Source organism: Pogoniulus pusillus, chromosome Z (genome assembly GCF_015220805.1).
Source record: "Pogoniulus pusillus isolate bPogPus1 chromosome Z, bPogPus1.pri, whole genome shotgun sequence".
In the NCBI taxonomy this organism is placed as follows: Eukaryota; Metazoa; Chordata; class Aves; order Piciformes; family Lybiidae; genus Pogoniulus; species Pogoniulus pusillus.
The window spans coordinates 8278163-8300519 of NC_087309.1; the positions used below are offsets into that span (position 1 = coordinate 8278163).

The window sequence follows — 22357 nt, forward strand, 5'->3', positions numbered from 1 at the left end:
GCACTATCTTGTTATGGAAAATACTAATTGTGGAAAATCACAGAATCAAAGAATCAATCAGGTTGGAAAAGACCTGCAAGATCATCCAGTCCAACCTATCACCCAGTCCTGTCCACTCAACTAGACCATGACACTAAGTGCCTCATCCAGTCACTACCCATTTTGTGGCACCTTCTACAAAATGTATCAATCAATATAGAATCATAGAAGCACAGAATCATAGTCAGGGTTGGAAAGGACCACAAGGATCATCGAGTTCCAAACCCCCTACTATGGGCATAGACACCTCACACTAGATCAGGCTGTCTAGCGCCTCATCCAGCCTGGCTTTAAACACCTCCGGGGATGAGGCTTCCACCATCTTCCTACACAATACATTCCAGGCTCTCACCACCCTCATGCGGAAGAACTTCTTCCTAGCATCCAGTCTGAATCTACCCATTTCTAGCTTTGTTCCATTCCCCCTAGTCCTATCACTACCTGACGTCCTAAACAATCCCTCCTTAGCTTTCCTGTGGGAACCCTTAAGATACCGAAAGGCCACAATACAGTCTGCTTGGAGTCTTCTCCTCTCCATATTGAAAAGAGCCAACTCCCTCAATCTCTCCTCACAGGAGAGGTTGTACAGCCCTCTGATCATCCTCGTGGCCCTTCTTTGGACAGCTTCCAGTACATCCATATGCCTCTTGTAATAGGGGTTCCAGAACTGGACACAGTACTCCAGGTGGGGTCTCACCAGTGCAGAGCAGAGGGAGAGAATCACTTTCCTCAACCTACTGGCCAATATGCCAGGTCAGCTTTGAGGGAGGGAGATGTGAAAAATTTTCTAACCTCATTCTTTTGTTAAATATTCCTCTGATGTCTAACAGTTTTAAGCACTTCCTACCTAATTCCTATATCTCCCATTCCTTTTTATTTCATTACTTTTTCAAGAATTTAACCCTCTAACAGTGAAGTAAATGTTGAGGTAGATGTATCCACTTCATATTTTTATTGATGATCTGGATGAGGAGATTGAGTCCATCATCAGTAAGTTTGCAGATGACACCAAGCTAGAAGCAGGTGTTGATCTGTTGGAGGGTAGGAGAGCCCTGAGAGGGATCTTGACAGGCTGGATGGGTAGATAGAGGCCAATGGGATGAGATTTAACAAGGCCAAGTGCAGGAATCTGCACTTGGGTCACAACCCTTAGCAGCACTACAGGCTGGGGACAGAGCGGCTGGAGAGCAGCCAGGGACCTGGAGGTACTGGTAGATAGTAGCTGAAGATGCGCCAGCAGTGTGCCCAGGTGGCCAGGAGAGCCAATGGCATCTTGGCCTGTATCAGGAACAGTGTGGCCAGTAGGACATGGGAGGTTATTCTGCCCCTGTACTGAACACTGTCCAGGGAGGTGGTGGAGTTGCTGACCCTGGAGGTGTTGAAGAAAAGCCTGGATGAGGCACTTAGTGCCATGGTCTAGTTGATTGGACAGGACTGGGTGATAGATTGGCCTGGATGATCTTGAAGGTCTCTTCCAACCTGGTTGATTCTATGATTCTATGATTAATCAATTAGGTAAACAGTACTAAAGGTATTTTTTCTAGGCACTAGGAGGCATCTCCCTTGTCAGACACATGTTTTTGAGTTCTTTGCAAACAAAAGCAAATGTAACTGCCCATATCATTGCAGTGCCTGGGACAGAGAGTTCAATGTGGAATAGATTCCTGCATACATATTTTTTGTTGTTGTTTTGTAGAAGGCTTCAAAGTAATCAAGAAATACGCATACAACTCTACGCAGAATATGAAGCCCTAACGTGCATAATGATAAATCTCTTGAGTTTTATTATCAGAACCTGTCTAGTTCATTGAAGTAGAAGTTTCATGTCACTACTGAGATAATGAAACATTTCTCTTGTGTGTTAAGGGTAATACCAAAAGCTGTTGACTCCATCTGTGTACCAAGATGACAAAAAGTGACCTGATCCTTCTTGTGGATACACTGCTGAAACTCTTATGTCTCTGCAGGTGCTTACTGACTATAAAAGTCTGGGACATTAGTATCCAAGTTTAGAGGATTAGGTAAGCATTCCATAGACTATTTTAAGTATCTGAAGGGTTGGGCTGAGAATAAGATGTTAGGGGTTAGAAGAGACCCAAAGAGATCATCAAGTCCAACCCCTCTGCCAGAGCAGGACAATACTATAACACAGATCACAGAGGAACACATCCAGACAGGCCTTGAAAGGCTCCAGAGAAGGAGACTCCACGACCTCCCTGGGAAGCCTATTCCAGTGCTGTGACCCTTACAGTAAAGTAGTTCCCCCCTATGTTGAGGTAGAACCTCTTTTGCTGCAACTTACACCCATTGCTCTTTGTCCTATCACGGGGAGCAGTGAGCAGAGCCTGTCCCCTCCCTCCTGGCCAGCCTTTACATACTTATAAACATTTATCAAATCCCCTCTAAGTCTTCTTTTCTCCAGACTAAGCAGCCTCAGGTCCCTCAGCCTCTCCTCATCCAACAGTGCCCTCCAGTCCCCTCATCATCCTTGTAGCCCTCCGCTGGGCCCTCTCCAGCAGATCCCTGTTCCTCTTAAACTGGGGAGCCCACAACTGAACACAGTATTCAAGATGAGGTCTCACCAAGGCAGAGTGGAGGGGGAGGAGAACCCCCCTTGACCTGCTGGACACACTCTTCCTAATACACCCCAGAATCCCATTGGCCTTCAAAAGTGATTTTTGAGGATTATCTTTTTTAATAGTATCTTTAGGAAAAAACCCATCCAAACTAATATGTTTAAGTCCAAGGTTTCACTTTAGACACTTTCACAAGAATGCCATTTGTAATAAATGGCATAAATCAACAGACTATTTATCATGAGTCTGCAGTCTTCCACAGACACTATTAGCCATTCCTTTCAAAAATGCTGAGGTGCTTGAAAGTATCCAGAGAAGGGCACCAAGGCTGGTAAGGGGGCTGGAACACAGCCCTGCGAGGAGAGGCTGAGGGAGCTGGGAGTGTTCAGCCTGGAAAATAGAAGGCTTATGGGGGACCTCATTGATCTCTACAATTACTTGAAGGGAGGCTGTAGCCAGGTGGGGTTGGTCTCTTCTCCCAGACAACCAGGGACAAAGAGAGGACACAGCCTCAAGTTGTGCCAGGGGAGATATAAGCTGGATGTTAGGAAGAAGTTCTTGCCAGAGAGAGTGATTAGCATTGGAATGGGCTGCCCAGGGAGGTGGTGGAGTCACCATGCTTGGAGGAGTTTAAAGGCTGGCTGGATGAGGCACTCAGTGCCATGGTTTAGTTAATTAGAAGGTGTTAGGTGATTGATTTGACTTGATGATTTCAAAGGCCGTTTCCAACCTGGTTCAGTCTGTGATTCTGTGATTTACACATTCCTTATGAACTGTGCAGTGACGCCCACATTTATCCTCCTCATCTTTAGCATTCAGGCAAACTGGATTTATAGTCTCTTTAGCACACTCTTATAGTCAACAACAGAGCAGAGACAGAGTTAGCCCAGTTCATTCAACAGCTGAAACTGACTGCAACCTTCCACAGCCTACAGTGAGCCTGAAGTTCCCAAGGGAAATCCATGCATATGCCTAATTGAAGCCCCAAATTTAGACCTGCAGTGGGAACAGTCTGGAGGTTAGATCCAGTTTCCACACAGCAGAATCTAATCTGAACAATTAACATGCTGAATTTCCATGAGGTTTCAATCCCAATTATCATAGTTAACAGTCTAAAAGACTGTTTTTACCTCCTCTCCATCTCATAGGATGTTTCTTCCAGGGTTAAAGTCCTGAAATTAGTTCCAAGGGAGTGGAAATAAACAATGTCATCGTTTTTAGATGTGGGTGCTGCATCCAAGCAGAATCACATATTTGCACAGCAAAGTAATTAATTTCCCAAAAGTATGGGTTAATATTGTATCTCACTGAAATAAGAGGACTTATGTATAAATTTAGGTGCAGTGCTGTGATTTGACTTCATGAAGGTTTCATTTAACAGATGTAACTCACATTAGAATCATAGAATGAACCAGGTTGGAAGAGATCTCCAAGATCATCCAGTCCAACCTAGCACACAGCCCTAGCCAATCAACCAGACCATGGCACTAAGTGCCTCATCCAGGCTTTGCTTCAACACCTCCAGGGAGAGCAACTCCATCAACTCCCTGGGCAGCCCATTCAATGCCAATCACTCTCTCTGGCAACAACTTCCTCCTAACATCCAGCCTAGACCTCCTCTGCCACAGCTTGAGACTGTGTCCCTGTCTTCTGTTGATGGTTGCCTGGGAGAAGAGACCAATCCCCACCTGGTTACAACCTCCCTTCAGGTAGTTGTAGACGCCAACGAGGTCACTCCTGAGCCTCTTCTTCTCTAGGCTAAACAACCCCAGCTTCCTCAGTCTCTCCTCATAGGGTTTGTGTTCCAGGCCTCTCACCAGCTTTGTTGCCCTTCTCTGGACACCTTCCAGCACTTCAACATCTCTCTTGAATTGAGGAGCCCAGAACTGGACACAGCACTCAAGGCGTGGCCTGACCAGTGCTGAGTACAGGGGAAGAATAACCTCCCTTGTCCTACTGGCCACATTGCTCCTGATCCAGGCCAGGATGCCATTGGCTCTCCTGCCCACCTGGGCACACTGCTGCCTCATCTTCAGCTACTATCTATCAGTACCCCTAGGTCCCTTTCTTCCTGGCTGCTCTCCAGCCACTCAGTCCCCAGCCTGTAGTGCTGCTAAGAGTTGTTGTGGCCAAAGTGCAGAAGCCTGCACTTGGCCTTGTTAAATCTCATCCCAAAATATATTTTACAGTAATTAAAATTATATGCAGTAAGAGACTATGAAGCTTAAAGCAAAACCTTCACCTCCAACAGTCACTATTGCTTATGGCTCATTAAACTTCCTCCAAACATGTTATCAGACTTCCATGTCTAAGAAAACATAATCCCTAAATTATCAAATACACTTTCAGCTTAGCTTTAAGCCCCAAACTAAACAGTCTAATCAAAACACTATGCTGTTAACAAATTCTTTCCCAAAGCCTTTCCCAACCAAACACTGACATTTCAGTTACTTGCATCTTTTGACTTAAGCAGTGACAGCAACTTTCCACTTCCTGGCTGAACACAAACATTAAGACATGCACTTTTAGTGCATCAGAAGGATATAATGGTGCCCACTGCTCCCATTAGCAGGCCACTGGTGCTCCAAAGAGGTGTACATAAATACACAGGCTTCGCTTTCTCGTGAAAACACAGAGGCAATAGAAGTGCAGTCAATCAGAACCCAACAAAATTCCTTCCCCTTTCACCAAGCAAATGAGGTGGAAGATGGAGAAAAGAGAGGAAAGTTCAAAGAATAATTGTTTTCAAAAACAGATATTGAAGAAATTTCACTGTAATGCTATCTGATGGTTTGTGCACCCTGGACGTGTTGAAGGCTCATTTGCATGTGGTGCTTAAGGATATGGTTTAAGGTGAACCTTGTAGAGTAGGGTTATAGGTTGGACTTGGTGATCCTGAGAGGCTTTTCCAATCTGGATGTTTCTGTGATTCCATGAGGCTAATTGGAACATTTTAATGAGAGAAATTAAATTGGTTTTGGTGAACTGGTTGTGAAAAGAAAATAGCAATGAAAAGAAAGCTTTGATGAAAACAATTGTTGGACTGGATGATCTTGGAGGCCTCTTCCAACCTGGCTGATTCTATGAGATCTATATCATTCATTGGTTTGCTGAGAGGGAACAAAAAGCCAAAATATAAACCATTTCTCCTTCATTTGTCCTGGGCTGTTGCCCTATTTGTTTCTCCTTTGATCTGCTCTAATATCTCACCTCCAATCTCAGCTACCAACTAACATGTAAGATTTGCTGGCTTTTGATTTTGTCTGCCTGTCTGAAACAGAGAGGGAAAAAGAGCAGATAGTTTAAAGCCCTTCTGGGCAGTTTCTTTGTCCATGAGGGAATTTGGAATTATGTATTATTTCTCAATTGTATTTAACTGTAAATACCTGTAAATATATTGTGTATATATGCTTGTAAATTTTGCTGTGCTGTAAATATAGTTTCATACTACTTCCAAGCCATCTGAGCTAGTCTGGTAGATTTCAAATAGGCTCTGTGTGTGTGAAATTCCTAACCCACATTATGCTACAACAGAGATTACATGATGGTCATAATGTATTTTAACTTCTCATGTCCTGCCTCCCAGTGCAGTGCAGTGAATGTGTTGGATGGCTTCCCACTAAAACTATGGAGAATTTTGTTTCAAACACAAAGTGCAATGTAAGCTCAAAAATAGGCTTTGCTCTGAGAATTCTTTTCACAGAATCACTGAACTTCAGAGGTCGGAAGGGACCTCCACAGATCATCGAGTACAACCTCCCTGCCAAGGTAGGATCACTTTGGGTAGTTTGCTCAGGAACGCATCCAGCCTTTCTACTTGTAACTTTGAGATTGTAACCATCCTTTGAGCACTGAAAACCAACAGTCCTTTATGTCTAACAACAACAATTCTTTTCCAAAAAGTGAATGTGTTGTACTTTTTCCTGATTTTTTTGACCTTTGCACTTCAGAGGAGTTAAAGAAGAAATTCCCTCATATCTATGAACCTCAACAAAAATGGTTCACCTGAAAGATTAAACTTCCAAAGGCTGAATTTTGCTTTCACTGTAAGGGTAAACACAGAGGCCAGCAAATGAAAATGGATAGTTTTGTGCACAGGTATAAGCTTACACAAACATATGAACAGTCAGGTATGAATAACTGTGTGTGTGTGCAGATACAGCCACCTCCTCTTGACTCTTCATATGCATCTTACAAAAGCAACCTGTCTGGCAGCTTTTCACAGTTCAGTTCTACCAGTGCAAATACTACAGAGTTCAACATAAAAGAAGACCAAAGAAAAAATTTAAATTAAAAAAAAAAAAGCCCTACCTCCTCCCCACCCTGAAAAGTGCCCAACATTTCACATAAACTTGAATAGCAATGGGATAATAAAACCAGTCTGAGCCTTGCAAGCTCAAGACCCAGAAGAATTTCAGGAGGCAAAAATACTCAACACACAGAGATCACACTCCTTGGATTATTTCCTATGGCAGCCCAGGGTATTCCTGCTCAGGGGAGCTACTTTGCCACATGCTCTTTTCTCAGTGTGGTCCAGCAGCATTTGATGACAGGAGATAACTTTAGACTTCATTTACCCAGGCCTTTTATTAGAGAAGAGAGCAGATCAGCTTAGATCTTATGTTCTTTAATCAAAAGGATACCAAATTTAATCAACTCATTGGTGATTTTAGAACTAATACAGCTATTTTTGGTGATTTTGGAACTAATACAGCTATTTCTGGCTTAGTCTTTAAATTCTCGTGGTGATTCGACACACATCAAGAAGAATAGTAAGTGTACTAGAAAATAAATCATGAGAAGAACCTCTACGCAGTTTAATAGTGTAGTTTAGATAAAGTAACCCTGTGGAGCACAAACACTGAAATTCAGACTCCAAACTTGCCTGATAAACTCCACCATGTAGTATTGGATGGGAGAACTTCCTTCACTCTCTCCAGGCTTCCAGGATAACGCAACCTCTGAATCAGAAACTACCATGATCTGTGGCTGATACGGTGGTGCAGGGGGCATGCACTTATCTAAGCCAGAAGAAATGCAAAGGAGTGGCATTAGAGAGGTGGACAGGCTAATAAACAGCAACACCCACAGACTTCGTAATAAAGTTCATAGGCTTCTCGCCTCACTGCTGCCCCTCTAAAACCCCACCCTTGTGCAAAAATTACAGCACAGTATCGTGATACTGCACATGAGAGAGACTTGGGTGTCAGTGAGCTGCTGTGTATACAAACTGACACATGCCCTGTCAATTTTGCAACAGAAAGACAGGTATGCAGTGTTACCTTGGGACAAAGTTGTCACATCTCTGGGCATGCTGGGTCGTCCTTTCCCTGCCCAGCCATATGCTCCAACGCTAACGCGATGCGGAGTGCCTGGCTTTAGGTCACTGATAACAACTTCCTACCAGAGTTGGGAGAAGACAAGATGAGAATATCGTGAGAGCTTTTCCTTGTAACTGGGAACAGTGCTGTGAGCTGATCCTGGGATCTTACATGGCATTTTCTATGCAGCCTCCTAGGAGGATTCTTGCCAGTCCAGCTCAGAACAACAAACACAAATAGCACCACGTGTTTCCTCTCAAGCTGCAGCTTCACCCCAGGGGAATTCGCAGGGATGACCTGGACCCATTTCTCAGCATAACTCACAAGGCTGCAGATTGTTTTCATTCTCTGCCTGGCTCTTTTGCTGGTGAAGTCAAAGACACACATTATTCCCTCCCTTGAACCAGTTGCTGACATTAAGGATCAAGGTGGTACTTTCTTTTGTTTTCTTTTTTATCGTTTTATTTTATTTGCTTTCGTTTTGTTCTTCTTTTCAACCCAGAGATCACAGAAGTCCCTGAGAACAAAGCAAGTTGCTGCAATGTGAACTTATGATCTTTAATTTCTCATGAAGCAGAGGCTAGTTCTACCAAATCTTGCAATTTTTGGAGCCCAGCTATCAGCCTTGACCTTACTTGCAAGCATTTCCCTTATTTGTCCAGAAACAGACAACTACCGTAAAGGAGACCCTGCTGACATCTACATGAAGGGCTTGCACTGCTGAATACTGTTCAGAGAAGCCTGCACGAATCTCCCATAATCTAGAAAGTGTCACCATTTTTTTTCCCCACTTTTTAGTGCATATAGCATGGACCAGCTTCAGATACTTAGATCTGTTCTTCAGTGGAACACCCTGGAGTGGAGGTGTTCAAGAAATCATAGAATCAACCAGGTTGGAAGAGACCTCCAAGATCATCCACTTCAGCCTATCACCCAGCCCTATCCAGTCATCTAGACCACAGCACTAAGTGCCTCATCCAGGCTTTGCCTGAACACCTACAGGGATGGTGACTTCACCACCTCCCTGGGCAGCCCATTTCAATGCCAATCACTCTCTCTGGCAACAACTTCCTCCTAACATCCAGCCTAGACCTCCCCTGGCACAACTTGAGACTGTGTCCCCTTCTTCTGTTGCTGCGTGTTTGGTAGAAGAGATCAACCCCACCTGGCTACAGACAGGGAATGAGTTCATCCCTGAGCCTCTTCTTCTCCAGGCTAAAGAACTCCAGCTCCTTCAGCCTCTCCTCATAGGGTTTGTGTTCCAGGCCTCTCATCAGCTTTGTTGCCCTTCTCTGGACACCTTCCAGCACCTCAACATCTCTCTTGAATTGAGGAGCCCAGAACTGGACACGAGACTCAAGGTGTGGCCTGACCAGTGTTGAGTACAGGGGAAGAATAACCTCCCTTATCCTACTGGCCACAATGTTCCTGATACAGACTAGGATGCCATTGGCTCTCTTGGCCACCTGGGCACACTGCTGGCTCATCTTCACCTACTATCTACCAATACCCCCAGGTCCCTTTCTTCCTGGCTGCTCTCCAGCCACTCTGTCCCCAGCCTGTATGTGTAGATGTGGCACTTCAAGATATAGTTTAATGGCTGTGGTCGCTGGGTTACAGTAGGACTCAATGATCTTAAAAGTCTTTTCCAACCTTAATAATATTATGATTCTATGTGTACATCTGTATAAAAATTCAGCATTCTTTATCTGGAGTCTCTGTGTAGAGAGATGTAAATCCTAGATTTAAGAATTGTGACTGCAGTTATAAGTAAGCAGGTTTTACACCACAGATTGTTTTGGTGTGGGAAAAAAAAAGAGTACTCATGAAAAAATGATTTGCAGTGATTTATCTTCTGTTTTTCATTCTCTGATATCAAAAATATCATTCACAGTGCATGAGAAAATGTAGAGATATCCTTTCTCTTCAAGCTGAAATAGACCTTAAATCTACATTTCCAGTTGCAAGTAGGAAACAATCCCAAGATTTTATTAACTGCCAAATTTTGTTATGACAGTCTTTTGGGCAAAGATTCCCTCTCTATTCTTTGGGGAATTTATGTTATTACTACAACACTGTTCAACAACACCCTGCCATCTGTCATTTCTCTAGCTGTGGTTTTGGAGCTCCATCACTGATTTCCTATAACATGGCCACCTGAACATTATCCTGTTTTTCCATCATTCACTCCTGATTTGCTTGTGTGATTTGGATTTGTCTAAAAGAGATGGTAACAGTGCTGGAAAAATAACCACCAGAATGAGGCAGCAGGAATGCTCACACTTTCAGTCTTGTAGCCAAACTGACTTGAGATCCTTCAAAATGTGAACTGAGTACACCTTGAGTGCTATGTCCAGTTCTGGGTCTCTCAGTTTAAGAAAGATGTTAAGTTATTTGAATGTGTCCAGAGAAGGGCACCAAGACTGGTGAGGGGACTGGAGTACAGCTCTATGAGGAGAGGCTGAGGGAGCTGGGGGTGTGCAGCCTGCAGCAGAGGAGGCTCAGGGCAGAGCTCATTGCTCTCTACAACTACCTGAAGGGAGGCTGTAGCCAGGTGGGGTTGGTCTCTTCTGCCATACAACCAGCAACAGAACAAGGGGACACAGCCTCAAGCTGCACCAGGGCAGGTTTAGGCTGGATGTTAGGAAGAAGTTCTTCACAGAAAGAGTGATTTGCATTGGAATGGGCTGCCTGGGGAGCTGGTGGAGTCACTGTCCTTGGAAATGTTAAAAAGGAGAGTGGATGAGGCACTCAGTGCCATGGTTTAGTTAATGGAAGGGTTTGGTGACAGGTTGGACTCGATGGTCTCAAAGGTCTTTTCCAACTTGGTTAATTCTGCAATTCTGTGAAAAGTGAGACACTGAAAACCCAGTACCTCCTCCCAACCTCAACACTAATGGCCTTCCTCCTGCTGCTCCATCCTTCAAGCCATACATACTATCCGTCTGTATTTAAATGCATGTATTTGTTTCTGCCAGTATTACTCTTTATTACATTCATTCTTACGAGGGAAAAAAGCCTTACTGTTTTCGTGCTGTTCATGAACTTGGCCTCTAGAGAGTGGGATGTAGAGTACACCTTTCTCAATGGGGGAAAAGAACCACAGAACCACAGAATGTCAGGGGCTGGAAGGGACCTTGAAAGCTGATCCAGTCCAACCTCCCTGTCAGAGCAGGATCACCTGTATCAGATCACACAACACTGCATCCAAGCAGGTATTGAATGTCTCCAGAGGAGACTTCACAATCCCCCTGGACAGCCTGTTCCAGTGTTCTGTCACCCTCAGACTGAAAAAAATTCCTCCTAGTGTTTACATGAAACTTCCTATGCCTCAGCTTCCACCCACTGCCCCTTGCCCTCTCATGGGCATCAACCAGCTGAGCCTGGATCCATCGTCCTGGCTCTCACCCTTCACATATTTCTAAACACAAAAGGACGTCACCTCTCAGTCTCCTCTTCTCCAAGCAGCACAGCCACAGCACCCTCAGGCTCTCCTAAGAGAGATGTTCCATTCCTTTAATCATCTTTGTGGCTCTGTGCTGGACTCTAAAGCAGTTCTATGTCCCTCTTGAACTGGGGAACACAGAACTGGACATAGTACTCCTGATGCAGCCTTGCCAGGGCAGGGAATATTGCACAGGGGCTAGCAGGGCTCACTGAATGGGTTTCAAACTAGGCTCGCAGGGGGAAGAGGATAAACCCAGGCTTGCTAGAGAATGTCCTCTCCAGGTGGGAATCTTTCAGGTTGGGTATCCCATTTCCTTTCCATTTAAAAGTGCCTGTATATTTTGATGCATGATACATTAAACTGGACATTCCATTGCCAACGAAGCTTTACTAGGCATCGATCTGACTTTCTTGTCTTACCGAATCACAGAATCAGTCAGGGTTGAAAGGGACTACAAGGATGAACTAGTTCCAAGCCCCTTGACATGCCCACGGACACCCTACCTTAGATCAGGCTGCCCACAGCCTCATCCAGCCTGGCCTTAAACACCTCCAGGGATGGGGCCTCAACCACCTCCCTGGGCAACCCATTCCAGGCTCTCACTACTCCCATGCTGAACAACTTCCTCCTCACACCCAGTCTGAATCTCCCCATCTCTAGCTTTGCTCCACTCCCCCTAGTCCTGTCACTCCCTGATAGCCTAAAACGTCCCTCCCCAGCTTTTTTGTAGGCCCCTTTCAGATACTAGACCATGGCACTAAGTGACTCAGTCTCTTCTTGAACACCTCTAGGGACAGAGACTCCATCACTTCCCCACCACTGGAATGGGCTGCCCAGGGAGGTGGTGGAGGCACCATCCCTGGAGGTGTTCAAGAAAAGCCTGGATGAGGCACTTAGTGCCATGGTCTAGTTGACTGGATAGGGCTGGGTGCTAGGTTGGACTGGATGATCTTGGAGGTCTCTTCCAACCTGGTTGATTCTGTGATTCTATGATACTGGAAGGCCACAAGAAGGTCACCTGGGAGCCTTCTCTTCTCCACACTGAACAGCCCCAACTCTTTCAGTCTGTCCTCATAGCAGAGCTGCTCCAGTCCTCTGATCATCCTCGTGGCCCTTTTCTGGACAGGCTCCAGCATCTCCACATCATTCTTGTAATAGGGGCTCCAGACTGGATGCAGTACTCCAGGTGGGCCCTCAGCAGAGCAGATTAGAGGGGGAGAATCACCTTCCTTGACCTGCTGGCCACACTTCAAAGCTCTTACTACAACTCTGTGAAATAACAATTGTTACATTCATTGCAATCTCACATTCTTGAATGGGCTGAACCATGGATTTTTCCCTGCCTAGCTATGCAGCTTACCTTCCCTCCACATGTATTGAAAACTCTGAGTCTGCACAGTAAGGTACCCCACAGAAACCAGGATTGCACATTATTTTCCAAAGAAAACTTGTTTCCTGTTTTGTTTTGATCACCCCCAAAATAATCAGACCTGGATTACAGCCCATCTGCAGAAATTTAACTGGGATTAACAACATCTGAGCAACAGAACAAGGGGACACAGTCTCAAGTGATGCCAGGGGGAGGTCTAGGCTGGATGTTAGGAGAAAGTTGTTGACAGAGAGAGTGATTGGCATTGGAATGGGCTGCCCAGGGAGGTGGTGGAGGCACTGTCTTTGGAGGTGTTCAAGCAAAGCCTGGATGAGGCACTTAGTGCCATGGTCTAGTTGATTGGATAGGGCTGGGTCCTAGGTTGGCCTGGATGATCTTGGAGGTCTCTTCCAACCTGGTTGATTCTATGATTCTGTGATACTGTGATACTGTGATACTGTGTCTTCCAACCTAGTTGATTCTATAATCCCCTGACAACTCCTTCCTTGCATTACTGGTCTCAGCTGGTCTCTCCACATTTTGCAGTGGTGTGTTTGGTGATTTGATAGAGACCACTTACAGCTCTCCATGGCTCTGTGACTGACCTAAACCCTCCATCTTTAAAGCCTTCTGATTTTTCTGGCTTTTAAATTTTTTCTTTCTTTTTTTAGTACTTCAATTCAGCAGTAGAACAACAGTCTTAAGTAGTGCTGCATCTTCAGTTCTCCTGGATGCTCTCACTTATGTGTGCTCTATCATAAGATGACCTAACACAGCTATAACACGTTATCCACTTTGCTAAGGCACAGATGCACGTTGCGCACAGCTCAAGTTGTGCTATGACAATGCTGCATGGTGCAGAGAAGTCTCTAGAAAGCCACAGTGTCATAGACAGGCATTAAGAGAGGAAACTCAGTGACAGAAACACAAACTATGCAGACTTAACCACAAAACTGTTGCAGATTTTTGTTCAGTTTGGTATGAATATAACAGAAAGCATCTCAGTGAGAACACCACTTCCTGGGGATTAATGGCAACTGAGAGCTGATTAATCCCAGTCAGCCATATTTCTCTCCAAGCACCTCTCAGAAGTTTTATTTTTATCAAGCAGGGGGAAAAAAAAAGTCCCAGTATGGAACCTCAACTGTGAAATCTTCATCTCTGAAATCCAGACTCAGCTCAGCTGGGACTGAACCAGTCAGTCCTGGTTCAAGCACATCCTGAGGTCTCATCTGGACATCAGCCTCCTACAGAGTCAAACTTCTCTTAATCCAGACCATGACAATTGTGTAAGATCCACCAATTTTGTGGGGTTTCTCCATCCTTAGAAAAAAAAAAATAATCTATATTTCTCAGAGGTGAGAAAAGCCAAACAAACAGTGTGGCTGATGTTAGGGATTTCATTTAAACACTGAAATAACAGCCTCTATACTTCCTAAACACGAGCACCTCATGCTTCCTTCCCCACTCACAACAAACCAAATCCATTCGCTGCTCATAGGAAGCAGACTGGACTAAGTGCAGGACTGGAAATAATTAATCTGAATAACTCAGCAGCTGCAAAGCCACTAAGAGTGCTGGCATTTCTTTCAAACTTGTTTTATACTAGTTGTTCTTCTCCCACTCCTTCCTTCTAGGCACTGCATGGCTGGCTGCTTTCCGTACTCCTCCTCCTCAACTCTCGCTGGACTCTCAATGAGTTTTTCCCTCTCTGTCTCCTCTTCCACTGCCAGACTGTGTTTTTCCCTGTCACTGTGTGTCTGACTAGCTGACTGCCCACGCCCCCTGTTAGTCTTCACTACCTAAATATAGCCCATTTCTTACACGAATTTACTCCAGCAAAACAAGAACCTCCATCAATACTTTTGATGACTGAGGGAAAAATTTAGTTACTGCTAAAAAGACAGCTGCTGTACCTACAGGTGTCCACTTTCTCCAGCTTTAGCTACTACTTGTCACATTTCAACTACAAAACATCCTGTAAAAGTGCTGCATAGAATCAACATCTGAGATCAACTTTCTTGTGTGAATTTGCGGAGAGACCAGAGCGTTCCTTTTCATCTTACATCACAGCTGTGACCAACTTTCATGTGTTATAATACTTACAAAAATTGCTTGTCCTTCAAGTTGACCCTGGGGCAAAAGAAAGAAAAAAAAGATAGACCCTCTTAATGAAGTAACATACTGAAATTTTATGTCAAAACCACATAAATAATGGGTCAGGGAAACAACAAGGACAATGCTGCAGCGTGTAGCAGTCTATGTGGCTGTTATTTATCTGCATGGGATACAGACTCCATTCTCCAGCTGAGTAAGAATTACTGCTGTCAGGATTAAGATAAAAAACAATCTGCTGTTTGATCTTTGCTGGCACTCCTAGCAAGAATGCATTCTGAGGGAAAAACAAGCAAGTGAGGAATACAGGGATAAAGATCAGAGGGGAGAAAACAATGCATAAATAAAGAAACAACATATCATGGCAACGTTATTCTTTCATTTGCTGTGATCCCAGGAGACAGAACTGACAACCAGAGTGAGGGAAAACGGCAGGAAATCTGAGGATCACCCTCACTCACGCTTCTCACAAGGAAGGCTTCTGAGCAGTGCTCAGCAGGGATCAAGAAACATCAGTGAATACATCTCACTGAACATTAGGTGAGTTGGATGAAGCAAGAGGGGTGAGGGAGTAAAGGAGAATGTAGATGTGCAGAAGTGTAAAGAGGGTAAATTCAGTGGGAAGAAGGAACACCAAATAAATATTGGAAAGCCTGCAGTGCAGCTCTGTGTGCACAGGTATGCCTTTGATTTCTGTGCTGGCAGTGTTGCTATCTCATGAAGAGACTGCCCTTTGCAGAGTGCGCTATTGAAATGCTCCCTCGCAGCACCCAACCTGCAACACTCCTTCATTCTCTGCCCAAGGCTCCTGCCTTGATGAACTCAAAACAGCGGCTTCTCTGCACTGAGGAAGCACTGGCAGGTTTTGAGAATACCCTTTAAACAGATAGTATTAAAACCATCCTGAAGTACATAGGAGGTGCTTTCACCTTTGCACTAATTGCTCAGCTCCACAGCCACAGAGGAAGGGCAACATTCATTCACAAATGAAAAAGGAAGGAGAAATTGGACTGAAAAGGGGGAGAAGGAAAAAGTAAAGAGTGAAATAAGAGAAGTAAACTGAAAAAACAGAACTGAAAGGCAAGGAGAAAAGTAGTGCTTTCAAGAACAGCACAGGAAAAAAAAGAAACTAAGGGTATCTTCCAGGAGATGGACACACACAGCTGCAACTAACGCAGCACGATTCAAGTTTAAATTCCGTGTTTCAGGAGGATAAATTCTAACACAGAAACAAAAATACACTGAGAAGTCCATCTCCTTTAACTCACACACTCACCTGGTTTAGACACTGTAGTACTTACTGATATCGCAGCTCTAACAGTGTGTCATGCATTTCCCCTTCTATGTGTGGAAGGGCATAGAAAAAATGCATATTCAAAATTCAAAATTCTACTTCAGTAAAAGTCATCAACAATAGGACACAGGCATGTCCCAGTAGTGTGATAAATTAGGCAGAGAATGAGGAGCAAAAGCGTCTTACACTGTCTGGATTACAGAAATCAGCATGATTTCTTTTTGCCTGATACATCTGGACCTTGAATCCTCAGCATAATTCACAAACCAGAAACAAGTAGACACCTTCAGTTTTCCACTTGAAAACTCCATTCCAGTGCTCTGACTGCTGGCAGAAGAAACACTCACCATGCTAAGCATATCCAAACTCAAGGGAACATCATGTGAGAGTTGTTTAACTGCCTTATCATCTTCAACTTCTGAGTAAAATACCTTAGGAAGAAGATAGAGCCAAGTCAGTTAAAGCAATAACTTAATGCTACAGAATGTCTTTTTAAAAGTGCATTGCTATCAAACTGTGGGCAGCATTTGAGCCAATGATGACAGTGTTTCAAATGCATGAGGAGCCAATACCTTTTAATATTCCTTTCCTACTCAGTAGAAGTTGTCAGTATGACCAGAGAGCACCATTTTACATTGTATATGCTGAACTGACATGAAACACAGCCTAGCTTTTAGAGCAGACTTAAAATGACAAATTTAATTGTGTATCATTTGGCCACAGTCAGCCTGGATAGCTAAAGATTTGCAGGCCTGCTCTGCACAAGTCAGACGTTTCATGGAATCATAGAATCATCCACTCCAACCTAGCACCCAGCCCTGTGTATGGTCTAGTCAACTAGACCATGGCACTAAGTGCCTCATACAGGCTTGGCTTCAACAACTCCAGGGATAATGACTCCACCACCTCCCTGGGCAGCCCATTCCAATGTCAATCACTCTCTCTGGCAACAACTTCCTCCTAACATCCAGCCTAGACCTCCCCTGCCACAACTTCACACTGTGTCCCCTTCTTCTGTTGCTGCTTGCCTGGGAGAAGAGACCAACCTCCACATGGCTGCAGCCTCCCTTCAGGTAGTTGTAGACAGCAATGAGGTCACCCCTGAGCCTCCTCTTCTCCAGGCTAAACAACCCCAGCTCCCTCAGCCTCTCCTCACAGGGCTGTGCTCCAGGCCCCTCACCAGCTTCATTGACATTCTCTGGACATGTTCAAAAATCTCAACACCTCTTTTGAATTGAGGGGCCCAGAACTGGACACAGTAATCAAGATGTGGCCTGACCAATACAGGGGAAGAATAACCTCCCTTGTCCTACTGGCCACACTGTTCCTGATGCAGGCCAGGATGCCATTGGCTCTCTTGGCCACCTGGGCACACTGCTGCCTCATCTTCAGCTACTATCTACCAGTACCCCCAACTCCCTTTCTTCCTGGCTGCTCTGCAGCCACTCTATCCCCAGCTTCAGTTCCTGTAAGAAAAGATAGTGGCATTAAATTATGATGTTATAATAAAGATTGCTGTACCATAGATGTGTCTCCCTGTCTGTTGCTGTGTACAAGAGACTAATGAGTCAGGGTGAATTTACTTTCCTAAGACATAACCCCTGAGACACACACGGGTGGAAAACTTCACAAGAAAATAAGGTGGTTTGCTTACAGTAACATCAATGCTGTTTGTGCTAGTTTGAGCCTAGCTGGGATCTTTTGGTGAGAAGAATTAGACTATAGGCTGTGAAAAGGAAATGGTGGTGATGTCTGCTTCACTCATAGGCTTGCTGAAACAAGAACACAAACATAGATAACAGAGGTTGCTCTCTGGCCTTTGGGCTGCACGCATTTCTCTCCCTAACTTGCTGCCTAGCTAATCCATCTCCTTCCTAACCCTCCTGGCCGATACTCCAAACTCACCTTGAATGTAAAGCAAAGTCTGGAGTAAGGTAGAGGTGTGGGAAGAAGGTGGAAGGGTGCATGGGAACCCCTCCTGGGGACTCCGGTTTCTGGGAGGGCTGTTGTGTTTCTGTATTACTCTTTAACTTGTATATTTCTGTATGTAACTGTATATACTGTAAATATCTGCTTGTTTATTGTGCTAAGCTGTAAATGTAAGCTTCATTCTTCAATTTGCAGCAGCTGAGTCTAGTCTGGGTGATTTTCTTAAGTGTGGGGGGTGGGTAACACCCAAACCATCACACTGTTTGTCATTGTTTCTATTATCATGCCACACATGAGCTCAAGGTTCAAAAACAAACTGAGGCTTAGATACATGCTCTACTGTATAGAGAGTGAAAATTATTTATGAATTTTTACTAGAAGGTGTCCCATCTATTTGAAAAATAGCATGGCTTGCAGAAAAGCCACTTACTCAGTGTGGCTCTTTTTTAATATGGAAGAATGGACAGAGCTACACACAGAGCCTGTCTGAGGCAGATTTTGGCCAGAGCGTTACAGGCTACAGGCACTTTCCTAACAACAAAAAACTAACTCTGCAGCTGGGCTGCATTAGTGCCATTTCAAAGACAACCTACTGCAGGGAAGCACAGTCATCCTGTTCTGTCCAATAGGCAGAAATATGGTGGAGGCTTGTAGTGCATCAGAGCCTGTTCTGTAATATTGCTGGGTACAACAGGAAAGTCACTCATCTTCTTTAACGGGAATTCACCACCGAGGTAGTGGGGAGTAAAACAAAGTTCCTTTTGATATTTAAGACCATGGCTGGACACCCAGGCTGGAAGTACAGTTCAAAGGATCAGAATGGCCCTGAACTCCCCAGGCATCTTCTTTCACTTCTACAGTACAATGTTGAAGTGCTTTGCTCTGCTTTGCTATCCAGTACCGAGTCACCAAGACGCTTGCATGAAAACCACTACAAAAGCTATCAACATCCACCATATGCCCTTTGCATCCATCCCACATGGCTTGCTCCCAGAACATGACTTGCTTGTTGCTTAGAGCTCAATCTGTTCAGACCCCTCTAGGTCCAATAGTACTACTTGTTAGGAGAGAGATCCCTCCTGCAGGCTGCACTGTGCTGCACAAGCAGAGTGAGGCCACTCTATCAGCACAGAGGATCACTCACCGTGTATCCTGTGATGGTGCTGGCGTGCTGCTTCGGCATCCTCCATTGCACACTGAACGCTGTGCAGTTCACTGAGTCCAGCAGAATGTCAAGAGGAGGCCCCAGCCTATCTGCTAAAAACAAAGTGACATGTAAGAAGCCACAAGACGTAAACCTTCTCCTTTAGCCACCTGGTAGGTATGGTTTTGAAGAACAGACCTGTACTGTCCCTGTTCCAAATTGTCAAACATAGCTGCCTACTCAGATTTTACTTAGGTGCACTTTTTTCCTCTCTACCTCTGCCTTCCAAGGCCGTGGTGGAGAAAAGAAAGAGAAGTCATCATCCCTTTCTCAGTGGCAAGCTGATCATAGAATCATAGAATCACGGAATCAATCAGGTTGGAAGAGACCTCCAAGATCAGCCAGTCAACCTGACACCCAGCCTTGGCCAATCAACCAGACCATGGCACTAAGTGCTTCATCCAGGCTTGGCTTCAACACCTCCAGGGATAACGACTCCACCATCTCCCTGGGCAGCCCATTCCAATGCCAATCACTCTCTCTGACAACAACTTCCTCCTAACATCAAGCCTAGACCTCCCCGGCTACAACTTCACACTGTGTCCCCTTCTTCTGTTGCTGTTGCATGGCAGAAGAGGCCACCCCCACCTGGCTACAGCCTCCCTTCAGGTAGTTGTAGACAGCACAGAGGTCACCCCTGAGCCTCCTCTTCTCCAGGCTAAATAACCCCAGCTCCCCCAGCCTCTCCTCACAGGGCTGTGGTCCAGGCCTCTCATCAGCTTTGTCGCTCTTCTCTGGACACCTTCCAGCACCTCAACATCTCTCTAGAATTAAGGAGCCCAGAACTGGACACAGGACTCAAGGTGTGGCCTGACCAGTGCTTAGTACAGGGGCAGAGTAACCTTCTTTGTCCTACTGGCCACACTGTTCCTGATCCAGGCCAGAATGCTATCCTGCCCCCCGTCACGCCCCCCATCCCAGGCTTCCCATCCAACAGCAACACCATAGTGTGAGTAAAATCAAACCAAAGTCAAAATATGCCTCCCCTTCAAGGACCATCAACAGGTCTCCTGATCCTGATTGGCGAATTCCTTCACAACTATGGATGGGGAGGTCAGTGACTGAAGTGAGAAGGAATTCTAAACTGATGAGCAGAGTATCAGTTCCTGCCTGCCCCTCTCCAGAAGTAGGTTACAGCAATGGGACCTCTTGCCATCCCGGTTCCACTGCTGCCACAATCAGCCTTGTCTCTCAGCAGCTGTAGTGGGAGAAAGGCATTTTTATATACAGTACCTCTCCATCTCCTCTTCCCATTGTACAATTTGGTTTGTCACTACAAAGCCAAATTCAACTACTGCAAAAAAAAAATAAGGCTGGAGGAAAACTCTGAGCTTCATGTCTAGTAACAGGTTAGCAACTCTATATGCTGCCTAAGAAAGGACTGGTGGAGGTGTCTGTCTGCTACAGAACCCAAGCAAGATTTTTCACACAGCTTCTCATCATCTGTGCTCTTGAAACCAAACCTTCCTAACAAAAAACTGTAATAGAAAACTGTTTCAGATGTTTTAATCACAACTTTGTTTTTTTCCAAGGTGACAGCTTTACTATATTTTTTTGCATGCTCTTACCTAAGAAAGTTGTAACTAAAGGACAAAGAAATGCTTTTTTTTCCCATTCATTTTTTCACTAGCTCTAACAAAATACTAAGTAAATATCAACCACTCTAAGAGTCATTTTCAGATGTGAGGCAAGCCTAATTCAGATTTACACCTGTCTTTTCCACCAGCATGTTTTCATTTGAAGCTAAATATAAAACAGCTAACAAAATGCACAGTATCCATCAGCATCAGAACTCAAGGCACTAAAACATGGACAGAACTGATATTGTGGTCCTTTTCAGTCTGACATTGTATTTCCCAGGGTCATTTTCCAGAACTACATCCAGTTCTGGAGACCCCCATTATAAGAAGGATGTGGACATGCTGGAGTGTGTCCAGGAAAGGGCCACGAGGACAATCAGAGGGCTGGAGCACCTCTGCTGTGAGGAGAGACTGAGGAGGTTGGGGCTGCTCAGTCTGGAGAAGAGGAGGCTCCAAGGTGATCATATGATTCTATGATCTTATTGTGGCCTTTCAGTATCTGAAGGAGGCCTACAAAAAAAGGCTGGAGAGGGACTTTTTAGGCTGTCAGGGAGTGACAGGACTAGGGGGAATGGAGCAAAGCTGGAGATGGGTAGGTTCAGGCTGGATGTGAGGAGGAAGTTCTTCACCATGAGAGTGGTGAGAGCCTGGAATGGGTTGGCTGGATGAGGCTGTGGGCAGCCTGATCCAGGGTAGGGTGTCCCTGGGCATGGCAGGGGGGTTGGAACTAGATGATTCTTGTGGTCCCTTCCAACCCTGACTGACTGTATGATTCCCAGGAAAACATTTTGCTTTATGTTTAATTGGAGCACAAAAGTGTATCCAGTCGGGGTCCACAGCTCCTGGTTAACAGCAATGACTGATTGTTTTCCTGGCTCTTTTATCTATCTAGTTCTCTTCAATACTAAAAGAAATCCTAGACAGTGCTGGGTGCAATCATGAAAGGATAAAGACATAAATGAGGTTTTAAAGACCCTAATTTTAGTCCATATCATGAAGCAGGCACTTGAAAACATTCCCAGCAGACTGTTTCCTGGGCAAGGCTGCACAAGAACTCTATGCACTGGGCTTCTCAACAACAACTTTTACCTTTTCTTCCCCTTTCAACAACTTTTTTTTTTTTTTTTTTCTGTCACAGAATCATAGAATCAACCAGGTTGGAAGAGACCTCCAAGATCATCCAGTCCAACCTGGCACACAGCCCTAGACAGTCAACTAGACCATGGCACCAAGTGCCTCATCCAGGCTTTTCTTGAACACCTCCAAGGATGGTGCCTCCACCACCTCCCTGGGCAGCCCTTTCCAATGGGGAATCACTTTCTCTGTCAAGAACTTCTTGTTTCCTTTTATTGTTAAAACAACACAGCAGAGTATAAAAAGTTCAATATATTTTCATTAAAAAAAAAACAAACTAATTTTGCATTTTCTATACCTCTCAAGGACCTTTCCTACCAGTTGAAGTCGAAAGAAATTCTGAACACT

General features: G+C 44.8%; 1 protein-coding gene across 1 annotated transcript in view; it reads right to left on the bottom strand.

The window, feature by feature from the left end:
• The window catches only part of EGFLAM (EGF like, fibronectin type III and laminin G domains), a 128765-nt gene that overhangs the window by 76802 nt on the left and 29606 nt on the right, over positions 1-22357 (bottom strand). The window contains exons 2-6 of the mRNA XM_064176431.1: positions 19236-19348; positions 16510-16593; positions 14860-14886; positions 7898-8015; positions 7501-7636 (exon numbers count right to left, since the gene is read on the bottom strand). Coding sequence (XP_064032501.1) covers positions 7501-7636; positions 7898-8015; positions 14860-14886; positions 16510-16593; positions 19236-19348 — 478 coding nt within the window. The remainder of the gene's footprint in view (positions 1-7500; positions 7637-7897; positions 8016-14859; positions 14887-16509; positions 16594-19235; positions 19349-22357) is intronic.